At 46.0% G+C, this 23,554-nt stretch overlaps 1 protein-coding gene across 1 annotated transcript in view; it reads right to left on the reverse strand.

Moving 5' to 3' along the window:
* Positions 1-23,554, reverse strand: part of RNFT2 (ring finger protein, transmembrane 2) — a 71,177-nt gene that overhangs the window by 39,184 nt on the left and 8,439 nt on the right. Inside the window, exons 4-7 of the mRNA XM_003132893.6 lie at positions 22,871-23,349; positions 20,206-20,282; positions 16,602-16,702; positions 13,141-13,294 (exon numbers count right to left, since the gene is read on the reverse strand). Of these exons, the coding sequence (XP_003132941.3) occupies positions 13,141-13,294; positions 16,602-16,702; positions 20,206-20,282; positions 22,871-23,349 (811 nt within the window). The remainder of the gene's footprint in view (positions 1-13,140; positions 13,295-16,601; positions 16,703-20,205; positions 20,283-22,870; positions 23,350-23,554) is intronic.

Consider the following 23,554-nt stretch of genomic DNA (forward strand, 5'->3'; position numbering starts at 1 on the left):
AGATTCTGTCATCACTACTCAGCCCTACCATTGTAGCATGAAAGCAGCCAGAGAAAATATATGAATAAGCATGAGTATGGTCCAAGAAAGCTTTATTTACAAGAACAAGCACTAAGTCCACAGGCTGTAGTTTGCCAATCTCTGATCTAAGTTTTGCAGTGTACTGCGCTCCTAAATACAACGGTTCCATGGTTAGTAAGTTGGACAAATCAGGGAAAACAAAGTGAAAGCATTTTTTTGGCTGCAGGACTTCTCAGAGCATTTACTGTGTGCAAGTGGAGGATAATGTTTAAAACATTTCCCAAAGTCATCTGACCAAGGAACGCCTTTTAATAAAATGCCTATTAACATCTCCCTAAAGCCTCAGAATCACAGTTTAGTAAAGGTATTTTGTTCCACTTGATTTTGGTTGGCTTCTGACTTTCTTGCTCACTGTAAACTAAATGGAAAACTGGGAATGCTCTTTACTTTCTTTAGAATAACAATAACCAGTCATCACTTGACCTCTGTTATCTTAATCCTCATAACAGGATTATGAGGTTAAGTCCTGATATTCCTATTTTAAAGATGAGGATACTGAGGCTCAGTGAGGTTAATCGGGATCTTAAGAGGCAGAAGGTGGTGGAGCCAGAATTTGAATCTAAGTTTAATTTCAGAGTCCATGTTCTTTTCATGACTCCACACTGCCTCCAGAAAAAGATAATTTCTTGTTTGTCTTTCTTGTCTACATGCTCTAATCTTGGAATTACAGAGATGGAGTTAAGTTTTTTTAAAAGCATAAAGCACACTACACATTAAGTAATATCAGCTATTTGTATTGCTAATGATACACATTATTTTTTTTTTTTTTTTTTTTTTTTTTTTTTTTTTTTTTTTTTTTTTTTGTCTTTTGTTGTTGTTGTTGTTGTTGTTGTTGCTATTTCTTGGGCCGCTCCCGCGGCATATGGAGGTTCCCAGGCTAGGGGTTGAATCGGAGCTGTAGCCACCGGCCTACGCCAGAGCCACAGCAACGCGGGATCCGAGCCGAGTCTGCGACCTACACCACAGCTCACGGCAACGCCGGATCGTCAACCCACTGAGCAAGGGCAGGGACCGAACCCGCAACCTCATGGTTCCTAGTCGGATTCGCTAACCACTATGCCAGGACGGGAACTCCAGATACACATTATTGTTGCTGCCTTTCTGTTCTGTTTCAGTGAAATGAGATGAAAAAATGATCAATAGCTTCAAGAACAGCTACAGAGTACCCGTTGGGCTTGCACCCTAGTTACACTGCTCATCAGCTGGGTGACTTTCCCAGGTTACTCTGAACCATAGTTTTCTCATCTGTAAATTTGAATAAAAACAGTGCCCATCTCCTAGTATTGTTGACAGGACCAAATAAAACACTCTGCATAGCGGAGGTATAAACAAGCAGGAAGAAAACTTGAGAAACATTAGCTGATGTTCTTATTGTTACATCATAAGTCAAAAGAGCTAGGTTTGAGTGCTAGCCTTACAGCCTACAAGCGCAGTGACCCTTGACAAATTGTTTAGCCTCCATGATCCTTGTTTTATCTGTAAAATGGGTTTGGTGAACCTGACTATCACCTGCACAGAATCCTTGTAAGGGTTTTTTAAAAAAAAAAAAAAAAAAAGAAGTGGCAGCATCAGTGAATGAAACAGACATATACTTCTGCCTCTTGGAATTTACGGTGCAGCAGAGGAGACACTGGCCCAGGTAATTACAAAGCAGTGTGGTAAGTGCTGGGAGATAGTTGGCTGAAGAGAAATGACACTGCCTTAAGGGGACTGAGGGGAGGTGACATCTAACCTGAGTCCTAGAGAACCACAGAATCAATGGATCAAAGGGAGCTGAACACCTCATAACTGTCCAAAGTGTCCTTAGAGGAATCCCTTTAAAAAAAAACCCTAATAAATCTAAACAGTTTCCACAATACAAAAATCCAGCTGCTTTAAAAAAAGTTAACTTTCACCTATGGCAATGCTGTAAAATCTGCAATCAAATCCTTGTCAATACTCTTTGAGGTAGTATGTGGTGAACCCTGCCCCCCAATATCCCTCCTTAATCCCTAAGACTGGGAATATGATGAAAGTTATATTATACAGCAAAGGAGATTCTGCAGATGTACTTAAGGTTGCTAATCAGTGGACTCTGAGCTCATCAGAAGGGTGATTATCCTGTGGGTCTAATCTAATCTCCAACCAAGGAGGCCATGTGAAAGGATCAGAGTGTGGTTATGGGAGCTGAGAGTGATCCCAGGCCAACAGCCAGTGAGAAAATGGGGAATCTCAGACCTACGAGCACAGAGAACTGAATTCTGCCAACAACCTGAATAAGCCTTTAAGTTGATTCTCCTCCAGAACCTCTGACAGAAGCCCAGCGTGGCCAACAAACTGATTTTGACCTTATGTGACCCTACATGGAGAACACAGTCGAGCCCATCTGGGTTCTGACCTACAGAACTGTGAACTAATAAACGGGTATGTTTTTTAGATAGCGAGTTGGTAGTCATTTGTTAGGAAGTAATTGAAGATTAAAAACGGGCAGGTACTATTATGTTCTCACTTTATAGATGAGGAAGTGAAAGCATGCAGGGATGAAGGAACCTGCAGGATGACGCAGCTAGAAAATGGCAAAGGGTTTATCAATGGGAGTTGACTTCAGGCAGTCTGGTTTTTAACCATTATGCTGTGTTTTCCATGTGTATTTGTCTGCAACAATCTCCAACAGAGATGGTTGAGTTAAAAAAAAAAAAAAAGCAAGGTAGGTGCTATGTATAGAATATTACTATTTGACTATATAAAGAATAGGAAGAGTATATACATGTGTCTGCTTGTACATGTACACAGTAACTGTGAAAAGACTCAGGGACCACAGGATTATTTCCCAGGAGGGAAAATGGGTATCTGAGGGCAGTAGAGGGAAAGAGCCTTTTCATCATATACTGTTTTCGGTGTTTTGACTTCTGAACACTGTGATTAGACAACGTACTAAAAAATGAAGTATCCTCTAGGGTTTCCATGTGGGTCAGTGGTTTAAGAACCTGAGTAATATCCACGAGGATGCAGGCTTGATCCCTAGCTTCGTTCAGTGGGTTAAGGATCTGGCGTTGCTGCAATTGTGGCGTAGGCTGGCACATGCAGCTCTGATTCGACCCCTAGCCTGGGAAGTCTCATATGCCACAAGTGTGGCCCTAAAAAGAAAAAAAAAAAAAACAAAAAAACAAAAAGAAACACACAAAAAACCCGCGAAGTATCCTCAGTAATTAGAGGAATGGGAGAAAGTTGGGAGACGTGAATGGATGAAAAAAATGCTCTCAAAAGGGTTCAGAAATGTAGATAAACTGATCTATACGTATATTAGTTTGCTAGGGCTGCCATAACAAATACCACAGACTGGGTATTTATAATAACAGAAATTTATTTTCTTACAGTTCTGGAGACCAGAAGTCTGGGATCAGGGTAGAAGCAGGGTTGGTTCCTTCTGAGAGCCCCGAGGGAAGTATCTGCTACATGCCTCTCTCCTTGGCTCATAGATGGCTATCTTCTCCCCGGCTCTTTACGTGGTCTTCCCTGCGTGTGTCTGTATCCTAATTTCCTTTTTACAAGGACACTGGTCCTATTAGATTAGGGCCCACCCTAATGACTTCATGTTAACTTAATTACCTGTTTAAAGGCTTTTTCCAAATACAGTCACATTCTGACGTTTTGGGGAGGGGGGGTTAGGACTTCAACACATGAATTTTGGGGGTGGAGAGGTGGAAGACACAATTCAGCTCATAAAACAAACACTTAATCCAGGGTTTCTCAAGCTTGGCAGTATTGACATTTGGGACTGATAATTCTTGGTCTCAGGAGGCTGTCCTGTGCACTGTAGGATGTTCAGCAGCATGCCTAGTCTCTACCCAATAAATACCAAGAGCAACCCCCCACCCCTTTATGACAATCGAAAATGTCTCCAGAAATGGCCAGATGTCCCCTTAGTTGGGATTCACTGCTTTGACCCCTTCCCACCCTGCTGTGTGGGAAGTGGGGACAAGCATAGCTGGCTCTTCTGGAAGTTCTGCACATTTATATATAAAATGATGTAGTGCGAGAACCACAGCTGAGGCCTAGGAAACCCAGGCCTGCCCTGGTGAAGACCCATGTTGGTGCAGGAGGGGAACGAGGGGAATGACTGACCCCCATTCATCTTGAGGGAAGATGACTCCATCAATGGGAAACCACTTGAGAGCTGGAGTGCTGGGTTCAGGGCCCAGAAATAGAGGGATTTTAATGACACCAAAAGCGTCATGAATTCTCTTGGCTCTTGCGTCCAATGAAACCACCTTTCTTACTTTTGTCTGCTCTCCCCTCAACTTAGAGACAAACCATTGCATGGAAAGCTCGTGGAATCTCCCCTGTGGAAACTCTTGTCCAGGGGCTGGCTATGCACACTATACCAGAGGTCAGTTAAGATGATTTTGGACACGGGAAGGGCTTCCTCCTTCCTGTGCTTACGGGAAAAGACAGGAAGTTGGTCAACTGCTTTGTTCTTTGGAGAGGAACAGTTCAGCTAAGCTTTCCCTTGCTTCTGACACAGCTAGTCCTAGTAACCACCCAGCAACTGGGTACCCGCCTGTCTACTTTCTGATAACCTTAAGGGGATAAAAATGACTATTTCAGTGATGAAGAAGCTGAGGGCTCCATAGAATGAGGTCACCTGTCCAAGGTCACATAGGTAGTAAGTCCAGAAAACAGGAGTTGAACCTGGTTTTGCTGACTCAAGGCCAGTGTCCTTCTTGCTGTGCGGTGTTTACTAGCGACCCCCTAGAAAGTTTTTAGAGAAATACCTGCCTTTATATTTCTTCAGCTGGGAAAAGGGCAGGATGGCAGCTGCCTGCTACCCATGTCAGTGAGAGGTTGAAGAAACCCTGTCCTAGGAACATTCTAAGCACTGTCCATGGAACATTCTAAGATGATGGAAATGTTTTATATCTGTTTTCTCCAACACAGCAGCCCCTGGCTGCGTGTGGCTACCAATCAGTGGAAACATGGCTAATGCAACTGAGGGACTGAATTTTAAATTTAACTAATTTAAAGGTAAGTGGTCACCTGCAGCTTGTGGCTGCCATCCTGGACAGTGCAGTTCTGGAAGCCTAGGCTAACAGTATTTCATTTTAACAAAAGGAAGGAGCAATGTGGACAAACTGAGTTTTAAATCATTACTACTATTAATGCTAGGAGGTGGAGGGTGTGATGTATATTTTTCTAGGACAAGATTTGGTTTCTTAACCAGGTTCAGGTTAGATTAACACAAAAACAAGTTTTACTCACAGAGAATTAAAGAGTGCACGAAGATGAGAAGGGCATCTTTCTCATTTTAATTTTTTCTTTTTTAAAAACTTTTTCTTTGCTTTTTAGGGCCGCACCCATGGCATTTGGAAGATCCCAGGACAGGGGTCTAATTGGAGCTGTAGCTGCTGGCCTAAACCAAAGCAATGCTAGATCGGAGCCGCATTTGCGTCCTAAACTACAGCTCACAACGCCAGACCCTTAACCCACTGAGTGAGGCCAGGGATCAAACCTGCGTTCTCAAGGATACTAACTGGATTTCTTTCCGACGAGCCACAGCAGTAACTCCTCTTACTCATTTTTATATTCTCAGGGTCCTGGATTGCCTCTGTAAGCAGATAAGTCCCAAGTAACATCTTCGGGATGAAGGAGAGAAAGGGGATGTAGCCCAGGAAAACTCTACATGGCGGGGCAGCAGCAGGCCTCATTTTAACACCCGAAAAGATAACTAACATGAAGCAGCTCATGCAGCTTCATGCACCATAATATCTATGGTTCATTTCCTGTGTGTCAAGACAGACCTAATGGTCCTTGTTCTCATGAGTTTACACTCGAGTAGGGGGATAGAAAATTAACACAAAACAATCTGGTCATTTCAGATACTGGTACACACTAGGAGGGGAATAAAATGGTGATGGGATAATGCAGCTTGGGGACCCCCTACTCTGAACAGGGTGGTCAGAGAAGTGACAGAGTCTCAGAGGAAGTGACCCTGGAGTGACACTTGAATCATGGGAAGGGGACAGCCATGGGAATATATAGAAAAACCTCCCCAGGTGGAGGGAATGGTTAAGTGCAAACAGCCAGAAAAGGGGAGTTCCCGTTGTGGTGCAGTGGTTAATGAATCCAACTAGGAACCATGAGGTTGCAGGTTCAATCCCTAGCCTTGCTCAGTGGGTTAAGGACCCGGCGTTGCCATGAGCTGTGGTGTAGGTTGCAGACACGGCTTGGATCCTGCGTTGCTGCGGCTCTGGCGTAGGCTGGCGGCTACAGCTCCCATTCGACCCCTAGACTGGGAACCTCCATATGCCGAGGGAGCGGCCCTAGAAAAGGCAAACAAACAAACAAACAAACAAAAAAAACCCCAGAGAAGGAAGGTTGGTCCAGAGTGAGCAAGGGAGAGGACAGGGTGGTGGGTTATGAATTGGAGAGGTGGGTAGGAGCCTGACCAGGCAGGACCAAGATGGATGGATGGTGTAAGTTATCTGGATTTAAGATGACGAGTGGCCACTCTAGACACCCAGCCAGTGTGATAGTTTGGGGCTAAGGTTAGAGATTGGGGTTTGCCACTGTTACCCCACCAGCTTCTTGGCCAACCAATGAGTATGGCTGCCCTGGGAGGCACAGGTGTAGAAGATCCTGGACAGACTCTCTGGTGTCTGGAGGCACATGGGAATTAATGGCTCACTCAGCCTCACATATGAAGGACTGTGGGGTCATCCAGCAACCCAAGTACCAGAGGCCCTTCCAATATCATGATTATAATATTAAAGAGCAACCCACACTCTCAGTGGACGGCATGGAGGCACAGGAAAGAGCATCTGTGCTGTGAGCCATTAGGGGTCCCTGACAGATGTGCTCCTCCCCCCTCCCCCCACCAGCTGCAAATGAAGATCCGTCCTTTTCTTCCACCCAGACAAGGATTGATGAGGCTTCGGGAGAGCACTCAGATAGGCAAGGAAAGGCTGTGAACCTTTTCCAAGCCTGCAATTTATCTTGAGGAGACTATTCACATCACTTTTTACAGGCTGGATTATGCTCTGACCTAGCACATTAATCTCACCGAATAAAATAATAATAATCAGAAAAGGGGAGCTGGACGGTTGCCAGGGAGGCATTAATAACTGTCGCCCACACCTCGGTGGTGCAGGGAAGGGATGTGCATCCCATCCCCACCCCCTTGCCCCCAGGAGTGCCCATCCAAGTGAGAAGGAAGTGAGGTAGCCACTGCCTGAACTTGGGGGAATTTCATACAGATGGGGTATGGGGACTCTGCTCCTCAGTCAACTCTGAGGAATTTCCCAAGCAAATCCCATGGGAGGGGGTGTGGGCTAGTAATGAGCAGAGGTTCTGGAGTCAGACTGCCTGAGTTCAAATCCCCGATCAGCCACTTATACACTGTGTGACCTTGGGCTACTTTTTTTTTTTTTTTTGTCTTTTTGCTATTTCTTGGGCCGCTCTCATAGCATATGGAGGTTCCAAGGCTAGGGGTCGAATCGGAGCTGTAGCTGCTGGCCTACGCCAGAGCCACAGCAACGCAGGATCCAAGCAGCGTCTGTGACCTACACCACAGCTCACGGCAATGCCGGGTCCTTAACCCACTGAGCGAGGCCAGGGATTGAACCTGCAACCTCATGGTTCCTAGTCGGATTTGTTAACCACTGTGCCACCATGGGAACTCCTTGGGCTAATTCTTAACCTCTCACTGTGTTTGTTTTTCCCTCTGGAAAACAGGGGTAAAAAACAGCACCTGCTGGGAATGTAAAATGGTGGAGCTGCTGGGGGAAATAGTTTGGCAGTTCTTCAAAAAGTTAGACATAGAATGACCATATCATCCAGCAATTCCATTCCTAAGTATTTACCCAGAAAAACTGTGTTCAGATACCTGTACATGAATGTTCAAAGCACCACTATTCCCAGAAGCCAAAAGGGGAAAGAAACCCAATGTCCATCGATGGATGAATGGATAAACAAAGGGTGGTCTGTTCACACAATGGAATATTACTGAGCCATAAAAAGGATGAAGGGCTGACACCTGCTACAATGTGGACAAACCTTGAAAACACAATGCTCAGTGAAAGAAGGAAACACAAAAGGTCATACAATGTATGACTCCATTTATATTAAGTGCCCAGAGTATGTAGATCCATAGAGATGGAAAGCAAATTGGTGGTTGCCAGAGGGAAGTGGGAGTGGTGACCAAATGGGTACAGGGTTTCCTTTTGGGGTGATGAAAGTGTCTTAAAATCAGACAGAGGGGATGGTTGCACAACCTGTAAAGGTACTGAATGCCGCTGAATTGCAGACTTACAAAATGATTACCAATTAATTTTCTGTTACGTGAATGTTACCTCAGCTTAAAAAAACCCCATAGGACAATAGCACTTGTCTTGTAAGACAGACGTTGGAAGGAAAGGAGTTAGAACAGTGCCTGGCTCATAGGAAGGGCTGAACCTACCTTAGCTGCTCCTTTTGCCATCAGCACTGTTACTCTGAGGTTTATGAGCTTTGGCAAGTTATTTAACCCAGTTTCTGTTCTGTGCAAAGAGATCAACAATGTTTACAGTCTTGTTAAGAGTAAACAAGGCAGTGTCTTCAGTAGGCTATATACTCCATAAGTACACTGATTTTTGTTTACTTTCTTCACTGATGTATCCCCAGTGCCTAGAACAGTGCCTGACATATAGCTGGCATTTAGCAATTATTTCTTGGACAAATGGCATTGCTTAACATACTGCCTGCCTCCTGGTAATTGCTCAGCAATGTTAAGTTGTATTTATTACTATTGACTTGGCACCAGATTTCTTTGAAGGTCCCTACACATTCTTTTCTAGCACAGTGAAGTGAGTACTACTTTGCTTTGCGGATTTTGGTGTCTTCATGACAGAGGTGTCTGGATACCTACGAAATACGGATGCTGGAGCTGAGCTGACAATGGAACCTAAACTTTCACTGCTGCTACAAGAGGAGGTGATGAGAGACTATCAACTCGTCCACTCACTCATCCATCTACCCACCTGTCTGTCTGTCCATTCTTCTTTTTGTTTGTTTGTTTATTATTTATTTTTGCCTTTTTCTAGGCTGCTCCGGCGGCATATGGAGGTTCCCAGGGTAGGGGTTGAATCGGAGCTGTAGCCGCCGGCCTACGCCACAGCAACGCAGCCTCCGAGCCGCGTCTGTGACCTACACCACAGCTCACGGCAATGCTGGATCCTTAACCCACTGAGTGAGGCCAGGGATCAAACCCTTGTCCTCATGGGTGCTAGTTGGATTCTTTAACTGCTGAGCCATGATGGGAATTCCTGTCCATCCTTCTAAATATCCATGCATCCAACTAAATATCCATCTATCTATCTATTCAAATATCCATCTATCATTGATCTAAATATCCATCCATCCATCCAAATATCCTTCCACCATCTGTCTAAATATCCATCCATACATACAATCACTTGACTACCCATCTATCCACATAGCCACCAATCTTCCCACCTAGTCATCCAATTCATCCATCTACCCATGTATCCATTCACCCATCCATCCTCCCACCCAAACCTATGTACATACATACAATGAACACTTCTGAATGCATATCAGATGCTGGTGATCCATCAACAAAGAAACCAGATGCATTCATTTCCTGCTGTCACAGAGGTTAGAGTCGAGCAGAGGAGGCAGACAATTAAACATGCAATTACAATCAGGGTGGTGAGTGTTGGAATCGGGGGGTACAGGGTGATGTGAGAGTCCCCAGTGGGGGCCCCATCCCTTGGTGGAAGGAGCAGGGAAGGTTCCTAAGAGGCTGTGATCTGCAAGAGAAGCATGAGTTGGTTAAGAACCAAGAAAGGAAAAGGGTCATTGAGGTAAAAGGATCAGTGAGTAGGAGACAGGGCAGCACAGAGCTGACTCTGGAAGCTCTATGGGTTCATTACTTGCATCTCAGTGCCTCCGTTTTCTCATCCAGAAAATGGGATAAGACCATCTACCACATGTCAGATTGGGAATAGATGGTGTGTGGAAAGAAATGAAAGGAGTGGGGTCTGGCTGAAGAACAGAGAACCTAGGGAAAGGGACAGGAGAGAGTGAAAGGAAGAGTAAATTTCAGATAGGTAGTTGGGCTGCAAAGCTTCCTCTCTAGGCAATGGCCCACCCATCCTTCATTTCATCCACATACATTAAGTCTTTTCATATTGGCAGCACCTCAAGCAGAATTTTGTTCACATCTCAATTTTCTACAGGAAAAAATATGTTCGGGTACATGTAACAACTAACCCAAGGCCCTGTGGCTAGAAAGGGGCCAGGCTGGGAATGGCCCAGGAGTTTGCTCCATTCAGTGCCAGGCAGATGATCTCCTGACATGGCCGTGGCCTTGGGAGTTGAAAGAAGTAGATTCTGAATCTATAACTGAAGAGCTTGGCATTTTTTTGTACAAAACATCTTACCCCTCCTCTAGCCTCAGTACAGAGTAAATGCAAAGATGGCCACCCAAAGAGACTAGGTCCCAATCCCTGGAACCTGTAAATGTGATCTTATCTGGTACAAAGGGTCTTTGAGGACACATTTAAATTAAGGATCCTGGCACGGGGGAGTATCCTGGATTGTCTGGGTGGGCCCCAAATGCAGTCATATGTATCTTTACAAGAGACAGGTGGAGGGAGATGTCATACACAACCGAGGCCACATGGCCACAGAGGCAGAAACTGCAGTGAGGCTGCCACAAGCTATGGGATGCCAGCAGCCACAGGAGGACGGAAGAGGCAAGGAGGAATCATCCCCTAACATCTTGTACCCACCCCCTCTACACGCACACACCTGATGACACCGATATTGGACTTCTGACCTATAGGACAGTGAAAGCAAATTTCTGTTGTTTTCAGCCCCAGGCATAGGGTTATTTGTTATAGCAGCCACAGGAAACATAAACAGTGGGCCCTCTGTATCTGCAGGTTCCTCATCTGTGGATTCAACCAATCTTGCATAGAAAATCCAAGGATGGGAGTTCCCGTTGTGGCGCAGTGGTTAACGAATCTGACTAGGAACGATGAGGTTGCGGGTTCGGTCCCAGCCCTTGCTCAGTGGGTTAAGGATCCGGCATGGTGTAGGTCGCAGACGTGGCTCGGATCCCACGTTGCTGTGGCTCTGGCGTAGGCTGGTGGCTACAGCTCCAATTCAACCCCTGGCCTGGGAACCTCCATATGCCGCTGGAGCAGCCCAAGAAATAGCAAAAAGACAAAAAAAAAAAAAAAGAAAAAGAAAAAAAAGAAAACCCAAGGATGATAGCACAGGGAACGATATCCAGTCTCTTGGGATAGACCATGATGGAAGATAATATAAGAAAGGGAATATATATATATATATATATGTACGTACGACTGGGTCATGCTGCTGTACAGCAGAAAATGGTGCAACACTGTAAATCAACTATACTTCAAAAACGGAAGGAAAAAAAAAATCCAAGGATGCAGAACCACGAATGCAGAGGGTCAATTGTGAGGGACTTGAGCATCCACAGATTTTGGTATCTGAGGAAAATCTTGGAACCAATCCATCGCAGATACTGGGGGAAGATTGCACTCAGCTTTTCATCTAGAAAGAGGTGATAACAATCTCTCTCTCAGAGGGGAGTTGAGAGCCTCTATGAGTCAAGACACAGGAAAGAATTTAGCAAGAACCAGAATGCTCAAGGTGATGAGTAATCATTCTTTGCCTGTTTTCCTTACCTTTCTCCCATACCCACTTTGAGGTGGCACTTGAAGCTGAAGCCCTGGGCTGGCATCCCAGCTCTCCCATGAGATAGCTGCCTGCCCTCTTAACCTTCCATCTCCTCATCATCAGTGGGAGTAATGATTCCTCCCTGAGAGGAAGGGCAACCAGCTACGGAAGCTAATGCGTACGTGAAGTGCCCTTTGCACAGTCTCAGGGACACGGTTGGTGCTCAAGAATCACGAGGCATCATTATTCCAGGCAGCCAATGCTGAGCTAGCTTCCCCACATGCCTGGATTCACACCTCCTGCCTTCAACGAAGTGTCGCAAATGCTATGAAGGAGAAGGCTCAGGGCATCAAGAAGTGACCAATCACAGGAGGGGGGCGTGGGAACCCTGACTGACAGCTGGGTGGTCCCAAGTACAGGTGACAACCTGGGACTTGCCACTGGCATCTGAAGTGAGGGGGGAAGTCTTGTGGGACTGAGCTCTTAACCTGTGGGATCTGACACAATCTCGAGGTAGAACTGAGTTAAGTTATAGGGCATCCAGTTGGTGTCAGAGAATTGATGTGTAGAAAACCCACACGTTTGGTGTCAGAAGTAGTGTGTGTGTGTGTGTGTGTGTGTGTGTGTGTGTTATGCGTGTGTACAGAAGAAACACATGAGTGCATTTTTCCTATGCACCTGGTTAACGATTTGATCAATTATCACTTAAGACAGACGGCCAATTCCAACTTGCTCTTCTGCCAACTGATGCCTGGGACAAATTCTGAGCTTTCCAACCTAAAAATGTCTTTTTCTGACACTTCTCAGTCCTCTGAATTATAATGATTATCCTCCAAGACCTCTTCATTTTAACATCCGCTGGCAGGCCTTTCCCTAAGGTACCCTGCAAAGATCATTTCCACCAGTTCCTTTCCTGCATGCATGGCAGGCATCACTAATGGATCACAGAGTTCTTTCCTGCTGAGCCTCAGTATCTTTTACAGAACAGGCCCAGAAGGAGAGAGTCAAAACCTGTCAGAGCCATCTTTCCCTGGGAGAAGCAGGACCCAGGGTATTTATGTCAATGTGCTTTTTTCCTTTCTCAGGTGAAATTTAGATGAAAATTGCATCAAGGGCAGCTTTAAACAATGAAACTGAGGGAATGCATTTGGACAGCAGAGGTGTGACAGGAGGGTGGTGACAACAAAGAAATGACACTCAGCTTCAAGGAATGACAAGAGGTGGTGGGGGAGGTAACAGGATATACTAGCTCAGGCTCTGTTCGTTTGATGCACTGACATAGGCTCTGCCCAGGCCCATTCTTTCCTTCTCCAGAAGGTTCCCTAAAACCCCTGCATGATCGGCATGATGAGGGCTGCAGCCTGTGCCTACCTTGGACTTGACGGCCAGGATGATCTTGGGCAGAGCCACGACAAGGCACTTGAGGGCGATGGTGATGTACTTCAGCACAAAGTCTGCAATCCCCACGATCCACAGCAGGTCAAAGAAGTCCAGCGTCTCCAGGTTGGGCTTCAGGAATATGAGGCTAGGGGAGAAATCAGAGAGTCAAGATATTCATTTAGGATCACTGGCACCTGGTAGCCCCCTCTTCTCACTCTGGGAGCCTTGTAAAGATTACCTGTAGAAAGAGCACTACACTGGGAGTCAGACATCTGTGCCCTGTTGCTGAATCTCCTACTAACTTGCTGTATGACCTCAGGTGGGTATCTTAACCTCTCTGAGCCTCAGTTTCGCAGTTCCCCTGAGAGTTAAATGAGCTTGGCCTGGAGCATCACTAGTTAAGATTCCCTCCAGTTTTATGGGTCCACAGCAGGCTTCACCAGAGGAAGTAGAAGGAAGGACAGAAAGAAGGCTGACCAACATTACAAAGGAGAGAGAGAGAAGGAGGGGCGGATTTGATGAGCAGACACTGCTAAGCCCTCTTCTTGCTGAATCTCACTATCCTGTGCAGTAACCACTGCTTATCCCCACTTATAAATGAGGCACTGAGGCTTGGAGAGGTGAAGCTGTCCAAGGTCACAGTGCATGATAAACACATGGGCATCAGTATCAGACAGACTTGAATTTGAATCCAGGCTTCTTGATTTATTGGACCTTAGGCAGATAATGTTCTCTCTGTAAGCCTCAGCGTTCTCATCAATGAAATGGAAATTGTCCCCTCCCTCATACTGTTGGGAATCGATGAGATAATAGACATGCTACCAACTCTGCCCAGCAGCAGTGACAACAATAATGTCTATGAGGCAGGAGCTATTCCCTATCCATTTTGCAGATAAGAAAACTGGGGCACAGAAAGGTCAAGTAACAGGCATAAGGTTCTACAGATATGAAGGAATGATGGTGGATTCGAATCCAGGTGTCCTGGCTACTGCTCTCAATCCTCATTCTACAACAGTGCTACTTGGGAACGCGTAAACCCATTTTACCACCCAGGACCAGGTAAGTCAACCTCACACTCAATTTCCTAATTTCTATCACTGGAGACAGACAAGTCATTCTTGAACTGGCACTGGTCCAGGACCACAGGTTGAGCAGCACTGCTCTCTACCACCTCTGAGGAGTATGCTATTTGTATTAATATCTTGGCTCTTGACATCATGCTGCCTACTCTACACGCTTTATGTGTCTTAATTCACTTCCTCTTCCGAAATACTCTATGGGCTAGGCACTAGGACGGTTCCATTTTGAGCTGGGAAAATCTGGAGCGCTAGGATGTGGAGCCACCACCCATGGCATCTCAGCTAGAATATGGAGCTAGGATTGGCACCAGCCCCCAAACTGTGCTGGTCCCCTCACTTTTCCTCCTGCCAGATTCGAGGCTCTGAGCAAAGGCCAGTCCGAGTCCTGTCTGTGCCCCCTTAAAAGCAGGAAACAGTGCACACAGCCTGGAGCGAATGCTATCTAAATGCTTCTCACACAGGCTGCTGGGCTGGTGGAAAGTGGTACAAACTGAGATTCCCAGATGAGAGCATCCTGGGAATGCACTGGCCTATCTTTTCACTTTTATTTCTAAAAATCGATTTCCGTTTATAATAATAATAAAAAAAAAACTTGAAGAACTAGAGTAGGGCAAAATCAATGAAAACAATCTATTTTGGCAATCTTTCATGATACCCTCAGTGTTCTTCCACATCTGAGCCCTGTCTCTGTGGGATGCTTTGCCTCCAGCTTTGAGTGGCATTCGAGTTACGACATGGGGAGACGCTGGCAGCTCTGAGCTCCCCTCCTTGTGTTTGCTCTCTCTTGTCTCTCCCTGGTACCATCCCAGGCTGGTTGGTTGACTTCCACGCTCTGCTTATCTGTTATGCATCTCTGATTGCAAAAAAAAAAAAAAAAAAAAAAAAAAAGGAAATAAAGATTTTCCCTCTACTTTCCAGTTTATCTCAGAGATGCCTACGTGCTAAATTCACCTCTCTGGTTTTTAGTTCATCGTCTTAGTATTTTTTCTATTTTGGCTTTTGGAGCAGGAAAGATGCCAAAGTGTTTTTCCACAGATTGGTCACTCAGTCCACTTATTTCTAATGTACACTATGAACTTTAATGGACGGATACATTTTATTGTCGGTTTTATGCCCCATTAGCCACCACCACCAACAGGTATAGTAATGCATCATAAAAGAATAATATTAATTATGTTATGATTATGATATATCAAATATTTCACAGTTTGCCTAGGACTTTTCACATATTAAAACATTTGGCCTCTAATTAATAAGTCTGTTTGGTGGATAAGGTAAAAATTAACTTGGTCCCGGTTTCACAAATGCAAACTAGGAAAGATTCCAGGAGTTTCCGTTATTTGCCAAAGGGCACAAAGTTGGTAAAAGGCAGGACTAAGACCCCCTGACACTGGTTATCAGACTTCAAATCTGGGGATGATTCAAGCTCACTGTTATTTTCCAGGACCACAGCTCATTAGAAAGGGTTGGATTAAGCCTCAGTTTTCTCACCTGTCAAATGGAGACAGCGATACCCTGCTGACGGAGAGGGAAAATAAGATAATGGCTGTTGGTATCAGTTACAAACACACGCTAGACCACTGATATCAATAAGGAGGGAGGCTCATCTCTGTTGCTTTTCTCCTAAGCCATTCTCTCCCTCTTTGTGTGCTGTCAGTTTGACTCAGCCCTCGTATGATGAGGGCACAGAGGTCTGAGCCTGTGAGTGTGATCACGCCCAGAGAAGGGCATAAGCTGGAAATCCATCCAAGCTTCTGGGAAACTCCACCTCCTACACCCACCAGCAGGACCTTGATCTTCTGGGCCAGAAAACTAATGTGGTGTGTGAGATGCATGTTGATATCTTGGAACCAACTTCCCAAATTGCTTTGGTGTCATTCTGGGTGGCCCCAGAAAGTGGTGAAACTGCTCACTCCTCTAAGTCCATCTTCAAAACAAAGGGACATGATCTGAAAGCTTAGCTCGAGTTTCAATTTCATCCCAGAGACCCTCCCTGGCCAGTTGTCCACCACACACTGTGTGGCTACTATAAAATGCAAAATTGGAGTTCCCATTGTGGTGCAGCGGAAATGAATCCAACTAGGAACCATAAGGTTGTGGGTTCGATCCCCAGCCTTGCTCAGTGGGTTAAGGATTCGGTGTTGCCGTGAGCTGTGATGTAGGTCTCAGACATGGCTTGGATCCTGCGTTACTGTGGCTGTGGTTTAGGCTTACACCACTCCTACTGAAGGATTCTGCTCTAAGCATGCATGTATATAGCAACGGAGTGGAATCTCAACTTTACAACTGCATTGTCCTCAAGTGAAGGGGCTGTGGATCCTAAGCCCAACAAAGCTCCCCCTTCCCCAGTGGGGTTCAGACTCCCCAGCTCACCTGTTGTACAGCTGCTGGGAACTGAACGTGTAGAGCACATAGAGGGTGTTCCCTGCCAGAAAAGCCAGGATCCACAAGATGACCAGCACCGACCTCTTCTCCTAGAAACAAAGCAAGAGCTCTGTGGGGATGCTGAAATGCCAAAGGTGCACCTGGTGGAACATTCCAAAACATTCGCTCGACAAGGGGCAACTTTTCCCTTTCTCAAAGATTTGGAGGAAACAGGGCTAACTGTGAAAGGAAAGGCAGTGGCATCTTTCTATCCCACTGAAACCCAAGGGATGGTAACAAACAAGAGAGGCAAGAGGACACCATGGTTAGCAAAACAGATTCTGGAGCTGGATGGCCGGGGTTCAAATCCTTGGTCTGCTATCTGGGGGTCTGTCCAACCCTGGGCAACTACTTAAACTCTCCATATTTCCCTTTCCTCATCTGTAAAATGGATATATATCATATGTCTTATAGCGTTATGAGAGCTAATGTACATGGACTGCTTAGAACAGTTTCTGGCACATAGGAATGTTAAGTTTATTTACATTTACTGTTAGGGACTGAGGCAGAGAGAAATTAGGTAACCCTTGCTCGAAGGCACATGTTTTAAGCCTTGGAGCCCTTATTAAAAAATGAGGCTTTGTTGGAGCTCCCGCTGTGGTGCAGTGGGTTAAGAATTTGAATGCAGCAGCTTGGGTCACTGAGGAGGCACGGGTTTGATCCCCAGCCCTGTGCAGTGGGTTAAAGGATCTATAGCAAGCCATTGTTGCAGCTGTGGTGTAGGTACAAGTCGCCACTCGGATTCAATCCCTGGCCTGGGAACTTCCATATACCATGGGTATGGCCATTAAAAAGAAAAAAGTGAGGTTTTGTTAAGGATTAAGTGAACTTTATAAATGTAAACATCCAGTCTGGGACAGGCACATATTTCAGGCTCACTAAATGGTAGAACCTGTTTTTCGGACTTTACAACCACTGGCAGTCCGACTGACAGGTTGGAACCTTCTAACTTTTTCTAGCATGGACCTTTGGGGATACTGCCCCAGACTGACTATTCAATGTGGGGTGACATCTGTAGGATTAAATTCAAACTTCTACGTGTGGCGGTCAAAGCCTTTTGTAATCTGGCCCCATTTCTCTTTCTCCAGGCTTGTTTCTAACTAGTCTCCAGGAAGACAAGCTGAGAAACCTCAGTTTGTTGTTTCCCAGTAGCCTCTTAGCCCAAGAGCAACCCTGGGACATTTCTGGAAGAGGCGTTCCTGCCTGTGTACCCTGGGATACATAAACAGACCCCCGAGCCGCTGATTCTCAAAAGCCTGTCTTTTCCTGGACCAGGGCGGCTGCATTGCTGGAACAAGATGAGGTCATAACTTTCCCAGTGTAACCTTCCCTGTGGTTTCAGTAAATGCTCCGCTGTCTTCAGACACAGCTCCGCGCCCTTCACACGGTTACAACGCACATTTCCAAGGAGCCAACAAAATAAATGCATCTCCATCCACCCATTATTCCAGGAGTGGTCAAGGTTAACGGCCCAAGAAACCACCTCCAACCAACCACTCGCTCTTACCACTGTGATTAATCCACTTGGCAGTCCTTTTTACCCAATAAATAATAGATTTCAGTTTAATCCCCTGTAAATCCAAACCAAAAGTGGAAGAGAAAGGGAATTAGCAAAGGCCTGAGAAGACAGACTCCGAAGGATAAATAGGGTAGTCTTCCAGTAGCAAGTTGAGATTCCTAAACTTCCTAAGAGCCATGCAGTCTCTCTTGCACAGAATGGTATCACCTGTGCTTCAAAGGGTTCAAGGACCCCCTAGAAGCCTCTCCATGGATACAGGTATCCCCTTGCCACTAAAATTCAAGTCAAGGCACCATGTGGATGTTACTATATTTGAGAAAGAGCCAGTCCCAACAACCCCCACTACGGCATCGATGGAGATATTGTTCCAATAGCAGTAGAAAGGGATTTGCATGAAGATAAGAATGAGTCAAGAAGAACCGCTGGCTCCCTGTTCAGCTCTGGACTCTGGACTCCAATGTGCTCATGAGTCGAAGGGAGACTGAGCTGCCCTCTGTGCCTCATCGAGGCCCAGGTGCTTCTGAAAAGGCAGATGATACCAAAGAAGGGTCAGAGAGGATGGTGGCTAGTGTAAGATCACATGTGTAGCAGAAACGTAGGTGTGTTAAAAATAGCTCAGTTAGGAGTTCCTGTTGTGGCTGAGTGGTAACGAACCTGAGTAGTATCCACGAACGAGGACGAGGGTTTGATACCTGGCCTTGTTCAGTGGGTTAAGGGTCTGGCGCTGCTGTGAGCTGCAGTGTAGGTTGCAGACATGGCTTGGATCTGGTATTGCCGTGGCTGCGGTGTAGGCCAGCAGCTGCAGTTCTGATTAGACCCCTAGCCTGGAAACTTCCATATGTCATGGTTGTGGCTCTAAAAAGCAAAACAAAACAAAACAAAACAACCCCTCAGTTATATTGTTCCTATAAGCCAGGCACTACACTAAACACCTTCCGAGTGCTATCTCACTTAATCCTCTCAATTTGGTGCGGCAGTTCCCTTTTCAGAGGTGGCACCTGAGCTTGCATTAGCAAGGGAACCTGTCCAAGGACTTGCAGGAGGGTGGAGGAGCTGAGATTTGAACCTGGGGGGAATACAGCCTCTGGGCTCAATGCCTGTTCTCATCTTGACGCCACCCTTTGCACTGGCTGTGTGACCTTAGGCAAGAAACTAAGTTCTTAGTCAAGAAATTCTGGGCCACTGTTTCCTCATTGGGAAAATGAGTTAACAATGATTCTGCCTCCTTCCACAGGATGAATCCACAGGATGAGCTGTGTGATGGCCCACATTGTGTTGGACACAGTTAGTGCTAAGCAGATATTAGAGGACATTTGGGACAATGGGGGTTAAGCCATACAGCTACCCAGCAGTAACAGAGAGACAGCCTTAACCATGAGGGTGGGTTGGAAATGAGCTAACTTACTGAAGGCCAAGAGGGTAGAGGGACTGGGCTGGGGGCATGTGGGAGAGATGCTACTGTTGGAAGGGTGTGGGAGGATGGTACAAGTGGGGATCTGCCCAGGGAATGGGAGGTAGACGAGGTGTCCCAAAGATGTCCCCATCCTAACCCCTGGAACCTGTGACTATGTTAGGTTATGTGGCAAAGGGCCATGAAGGCTGCAGGTGGAATTAAGGTCACTAATCAGCCGACCCTGCAATGGAGAATCAATTGGATTATTCAGGGGGCCCAGTGTAATCACAAGGGTCCCTACAAGTGGAAGAGGGAGCCAAACAGGAGAGTCAGAGGGAGATGTGCCCATGGAAGGATGGTCACAGAGATATACTGTTACTGGCTCGAAGGAGGAGGAAGGGATCATGAGCCAGTGAATGTGGATGACTTCCAGAACCTGGAAAAGGTGAGGAAAGAGGCTGCCCTCTGAACCCTCCAGAAGGAGCATAATCTAGCTGACACCTTTATCTTCAGCTGGAAGGACCCACTTCAGTCCTCTGATCTAGAGAACCCTGAGGAATACATTTATGTTCTTTTAAGTCACTAAGTTTGTGGTCATTACTTACAGCAGTCCTAGGAGATTAATTTGCCAGGTGACTCACCTTTAGAGAGACCTGTTCCCGGAGTGTGGAGTTGGCATAGGCGAAGGTGCTGGCCATCCCAATGCACACAGCAATGCCTGTGGGACAGAGGAGGGGCTGAGTCCACCCAGTTAGACTTGTCAGGCCTGGCCCTGGCTTATGAGGAACTGCAAGCAATGTTAAAAAGATACATCCCTAGTCCCCTTGGAGCTGACATGCTAATGACAGAGGAGAGAGAAAATCCCCTTTCCAGGGCATCTGGGCTGCCATGTAGATTGCTGGGAACCCTGAGCCAATGTGAGAACAGGCCTTTGACTTCGGGATGGGCCTGAGACCACTGTGGGGGGATTTTATAGAACCAGTTAGAAGCATGGGCTGTGCAGTCCAGTAATACCTGGGTTCAAATCTCAGCTCTGCCACCCCCTCGCTGTGTGAGCTTGGACTAGTCACTGCACCTGAGTCTCAGTTTCCTCCTCTGCAAAATGGGCATAATAATAACAGTACTCACCTCATGGACGGATACTGCTTATAGCACAGTCTCTAGCAGTTAGGAAATGGGGTCTATCGCTATGGGGTGTTATTTGCAATAAAAGCATTTGTAGAAAAAGACCACAATATCATAAGAAAACATGACCCTTGCTGGGGGCGGGGGTGATGGGGGTGGAGTAGAATGTCATTCCGCAATTTGCCAAGCTACAATCTTGGAATTTTCCCTAAACAGGAATTTTCAAATCCTATTTTTGTTCCCTGCGGCAGGATTCTGCTTTCATACAACATGCAGGGCTCCCTACGCTTGCAGTTCACTTATACTCTTACTTTTTTTGAACATAGATAATCAGGAAATTTGTATTTTTTTTACATATATATAGCATTATTTTAAAATATTGTTTTCCAACATGGTCTAACCCAGGAGGTTAGATACAGTTCTCTGTGCTATACAGTAGGATCTTATTACTTATCCACTCTAAATGTAACGGTTTATGGAAGTTCCCATGTGGCACAGTAGGTTAAGGATCTGGCATTGCTGCAACTGTGGCACAGGTTGCAACTGCAGCATGTGTTTTCTCCCTGCATGTGCAGCCAAAATAATAATAATAATAACAGAGTTCTCATTATGGCCCAGTGGTAATGAACCTGACTAGCATCTATGAGGATGTGGGTTCAATCTCTGGCCTCGCTCAGTGGGTTGAGAATCTGGCATTGCTGTGAGCTGTGGTGTAGGCCAGCAGCTGCAGCTCCAATTCAACCCCTAGCCTGAGAACCTCCTCACACTGCAGGTGCAGCCCTAAAAAGCAACTAACTAACTAAATAAATAAATAAAATTACCCAAAAAAAAGCAAAATAATAATAGTTTGCATCTACTAGCACCAAACTCCCAGTCCATCCCACTCCATCCCTCAATTTTACTTTTTCACTAGTGAAAAATACCTCCAGTATTCTTCAAGATTTACTTTGTAAAAGATGTGTTTCTTCACTGAAAACATATAAAATCAAAACTAGTAACCCCACAATCCCTTCTTCTACTTTCCTCTTTGATCAAACAAACTTGCCAGCTGAGAAAGAAAATGACCAAACTCAAGAATAAAACTTGGCTGTGAGTTTGCTGGAGTTCAGGGTGAGGGGGAACATGCTGGCTTCCATGTCTAGGAATAAAAAGGGAGGGACTGACAAGGGAGCACCCCAGGAAGGAAGGTGGAGTGATCTGAGTCAGCGGAAACTCATCAGAAAGGGTTAAATAAGACACAAATGATAGCCTCATCTATTCTATTTCCTGTGAGATGTTGTAGGCCATGAGATGTTGCCTACCATTATATTGACCATAAGATGAAAGCAAGAGCCTAAAACTCTCCAGGACATAGCAACATCATGATCTAATAACAATTAGTAACAGAGGCAATAACAGTGGACCAGAGACCATGTTTATTGAGTGTTAAGTGTGTGCCAGGTACTAGGCCAGGCACTTCATGAATCATTATCTTACTTCCTAATAATAATAGGTAGTATTTATTGAGCACCTGCTATGGGCAGGGTTCTATGCTAAGTATTTTATATCTATTAATAATGAATATGATAAAAATAATAATCTATACTTGCATAGCACTTATTCTCTGCCAGGCACTGTCCTAAGTGCTTTACACATATTGATTCATTTACTCTCACTCAATCTCAGGAAGGCAGAAGCTATCTATACATATGCTGCACCAGTATCTGTAACATGCTATCATAATATATGTATAGCTATAATATATATATAATAGTATACATGATAGTAAATATACCATCATAACCCCCATTTTATGAATGATGGCACGGGGAAAGAGAGGTTAACACACACAGTGTCATACAGCTAGGAAGGGGCAGAGCCCAGGTTCAGACATGAGCAGGCTGAATTCCTAGGTATTACACTCTATTCCTTCACTTTACCCAACCATCCAACCAGCTGAGGAAGTTTCTATTGCAACCCCCACTGAACAGATAAGGAAACTGAGGTTAGTGATTTGTCTCAAGTCACACAGCTAGTTGGCCAGGACTTGAGCCCAGGTCTGACTCAGAATCCTGGACTCTTAAGTACTCTGCACTGCAAGGACTTCTACTGCCTTCCCTTGGCATTTGGGATGGAGTCCCCCCTCCCTTAACCCCCAGGAGATGCTGCAGGCTGTGACCCCTGCACCCACCAGGGACTCACCGAGCTTATGCTGGAAGCACACTTTGGCCAGGAGGATCAGGATGAAGGGCAGCCCTTTCTGGAGCCAGCAGATCACAGCCTTCAGCTCAGACAGGGCTGGGGCTGGTGTCCCTGGCTGCTCATCACCCCCGTCGTCTGAGTGTGCACGGTGGTCCCCGCCCACGTGCTGCAGCAGGGAGCCCCCTCGGTGGCCGCTGTGGTGGAAGTGGTGGTGGGGCTGGCGGTGGTGGTAGGTGCCCCCCTCGCCTCGGCCCCCGCCTTCCTCCCTGGACGCGGGCATCTGGAGGAACACGTCCCCTTTGCCAGCCGAGGCCCCCAGCACCAGGCTGGAGGGGAATGGGGTGGTAGGGAGGCTGCCTGCCGGGAGGCCAGATAAGCCTGAGAAGAGTGCTGGTGGGGAGGCTGCTTCTGCCTTCAGACTTTCAAAGACGCCGCCTTCATCCACACTCGCCTCGGAGCTGAGCGCTTGGCTGCGATTTCTGGGCCAGAAGGGGGGGAGAAAGCCTCACCTAGTCAGGCAGTGGAGTATTGGGGGGGGGGCAACTGACAGTACCAATGACATTATAGGCTGAATTGTGGCCCCCTCCATCCCCCACCAGAAAAATCATATGTTGAAACCCTAACCCCAGTACCTCAGCAGGTGACTATTTTTGTTTGTTTGTTTATTTTTGGCCATGCCCACAC

This window comes from Sus scrofa, chromosome 14 (assembly GCF_000003025.6).
Source record: "Sus scrofa isolate TJ Tabasco breed Duroc chromosome 14, Sscrofa11.1, whole genome shotgun sequence".
Lineage (NCBI taxonomy): Eukaryota > Metazoa > Chordata > Mammalia > Artiodactyla > Suidae > Sus > Sus scrofa.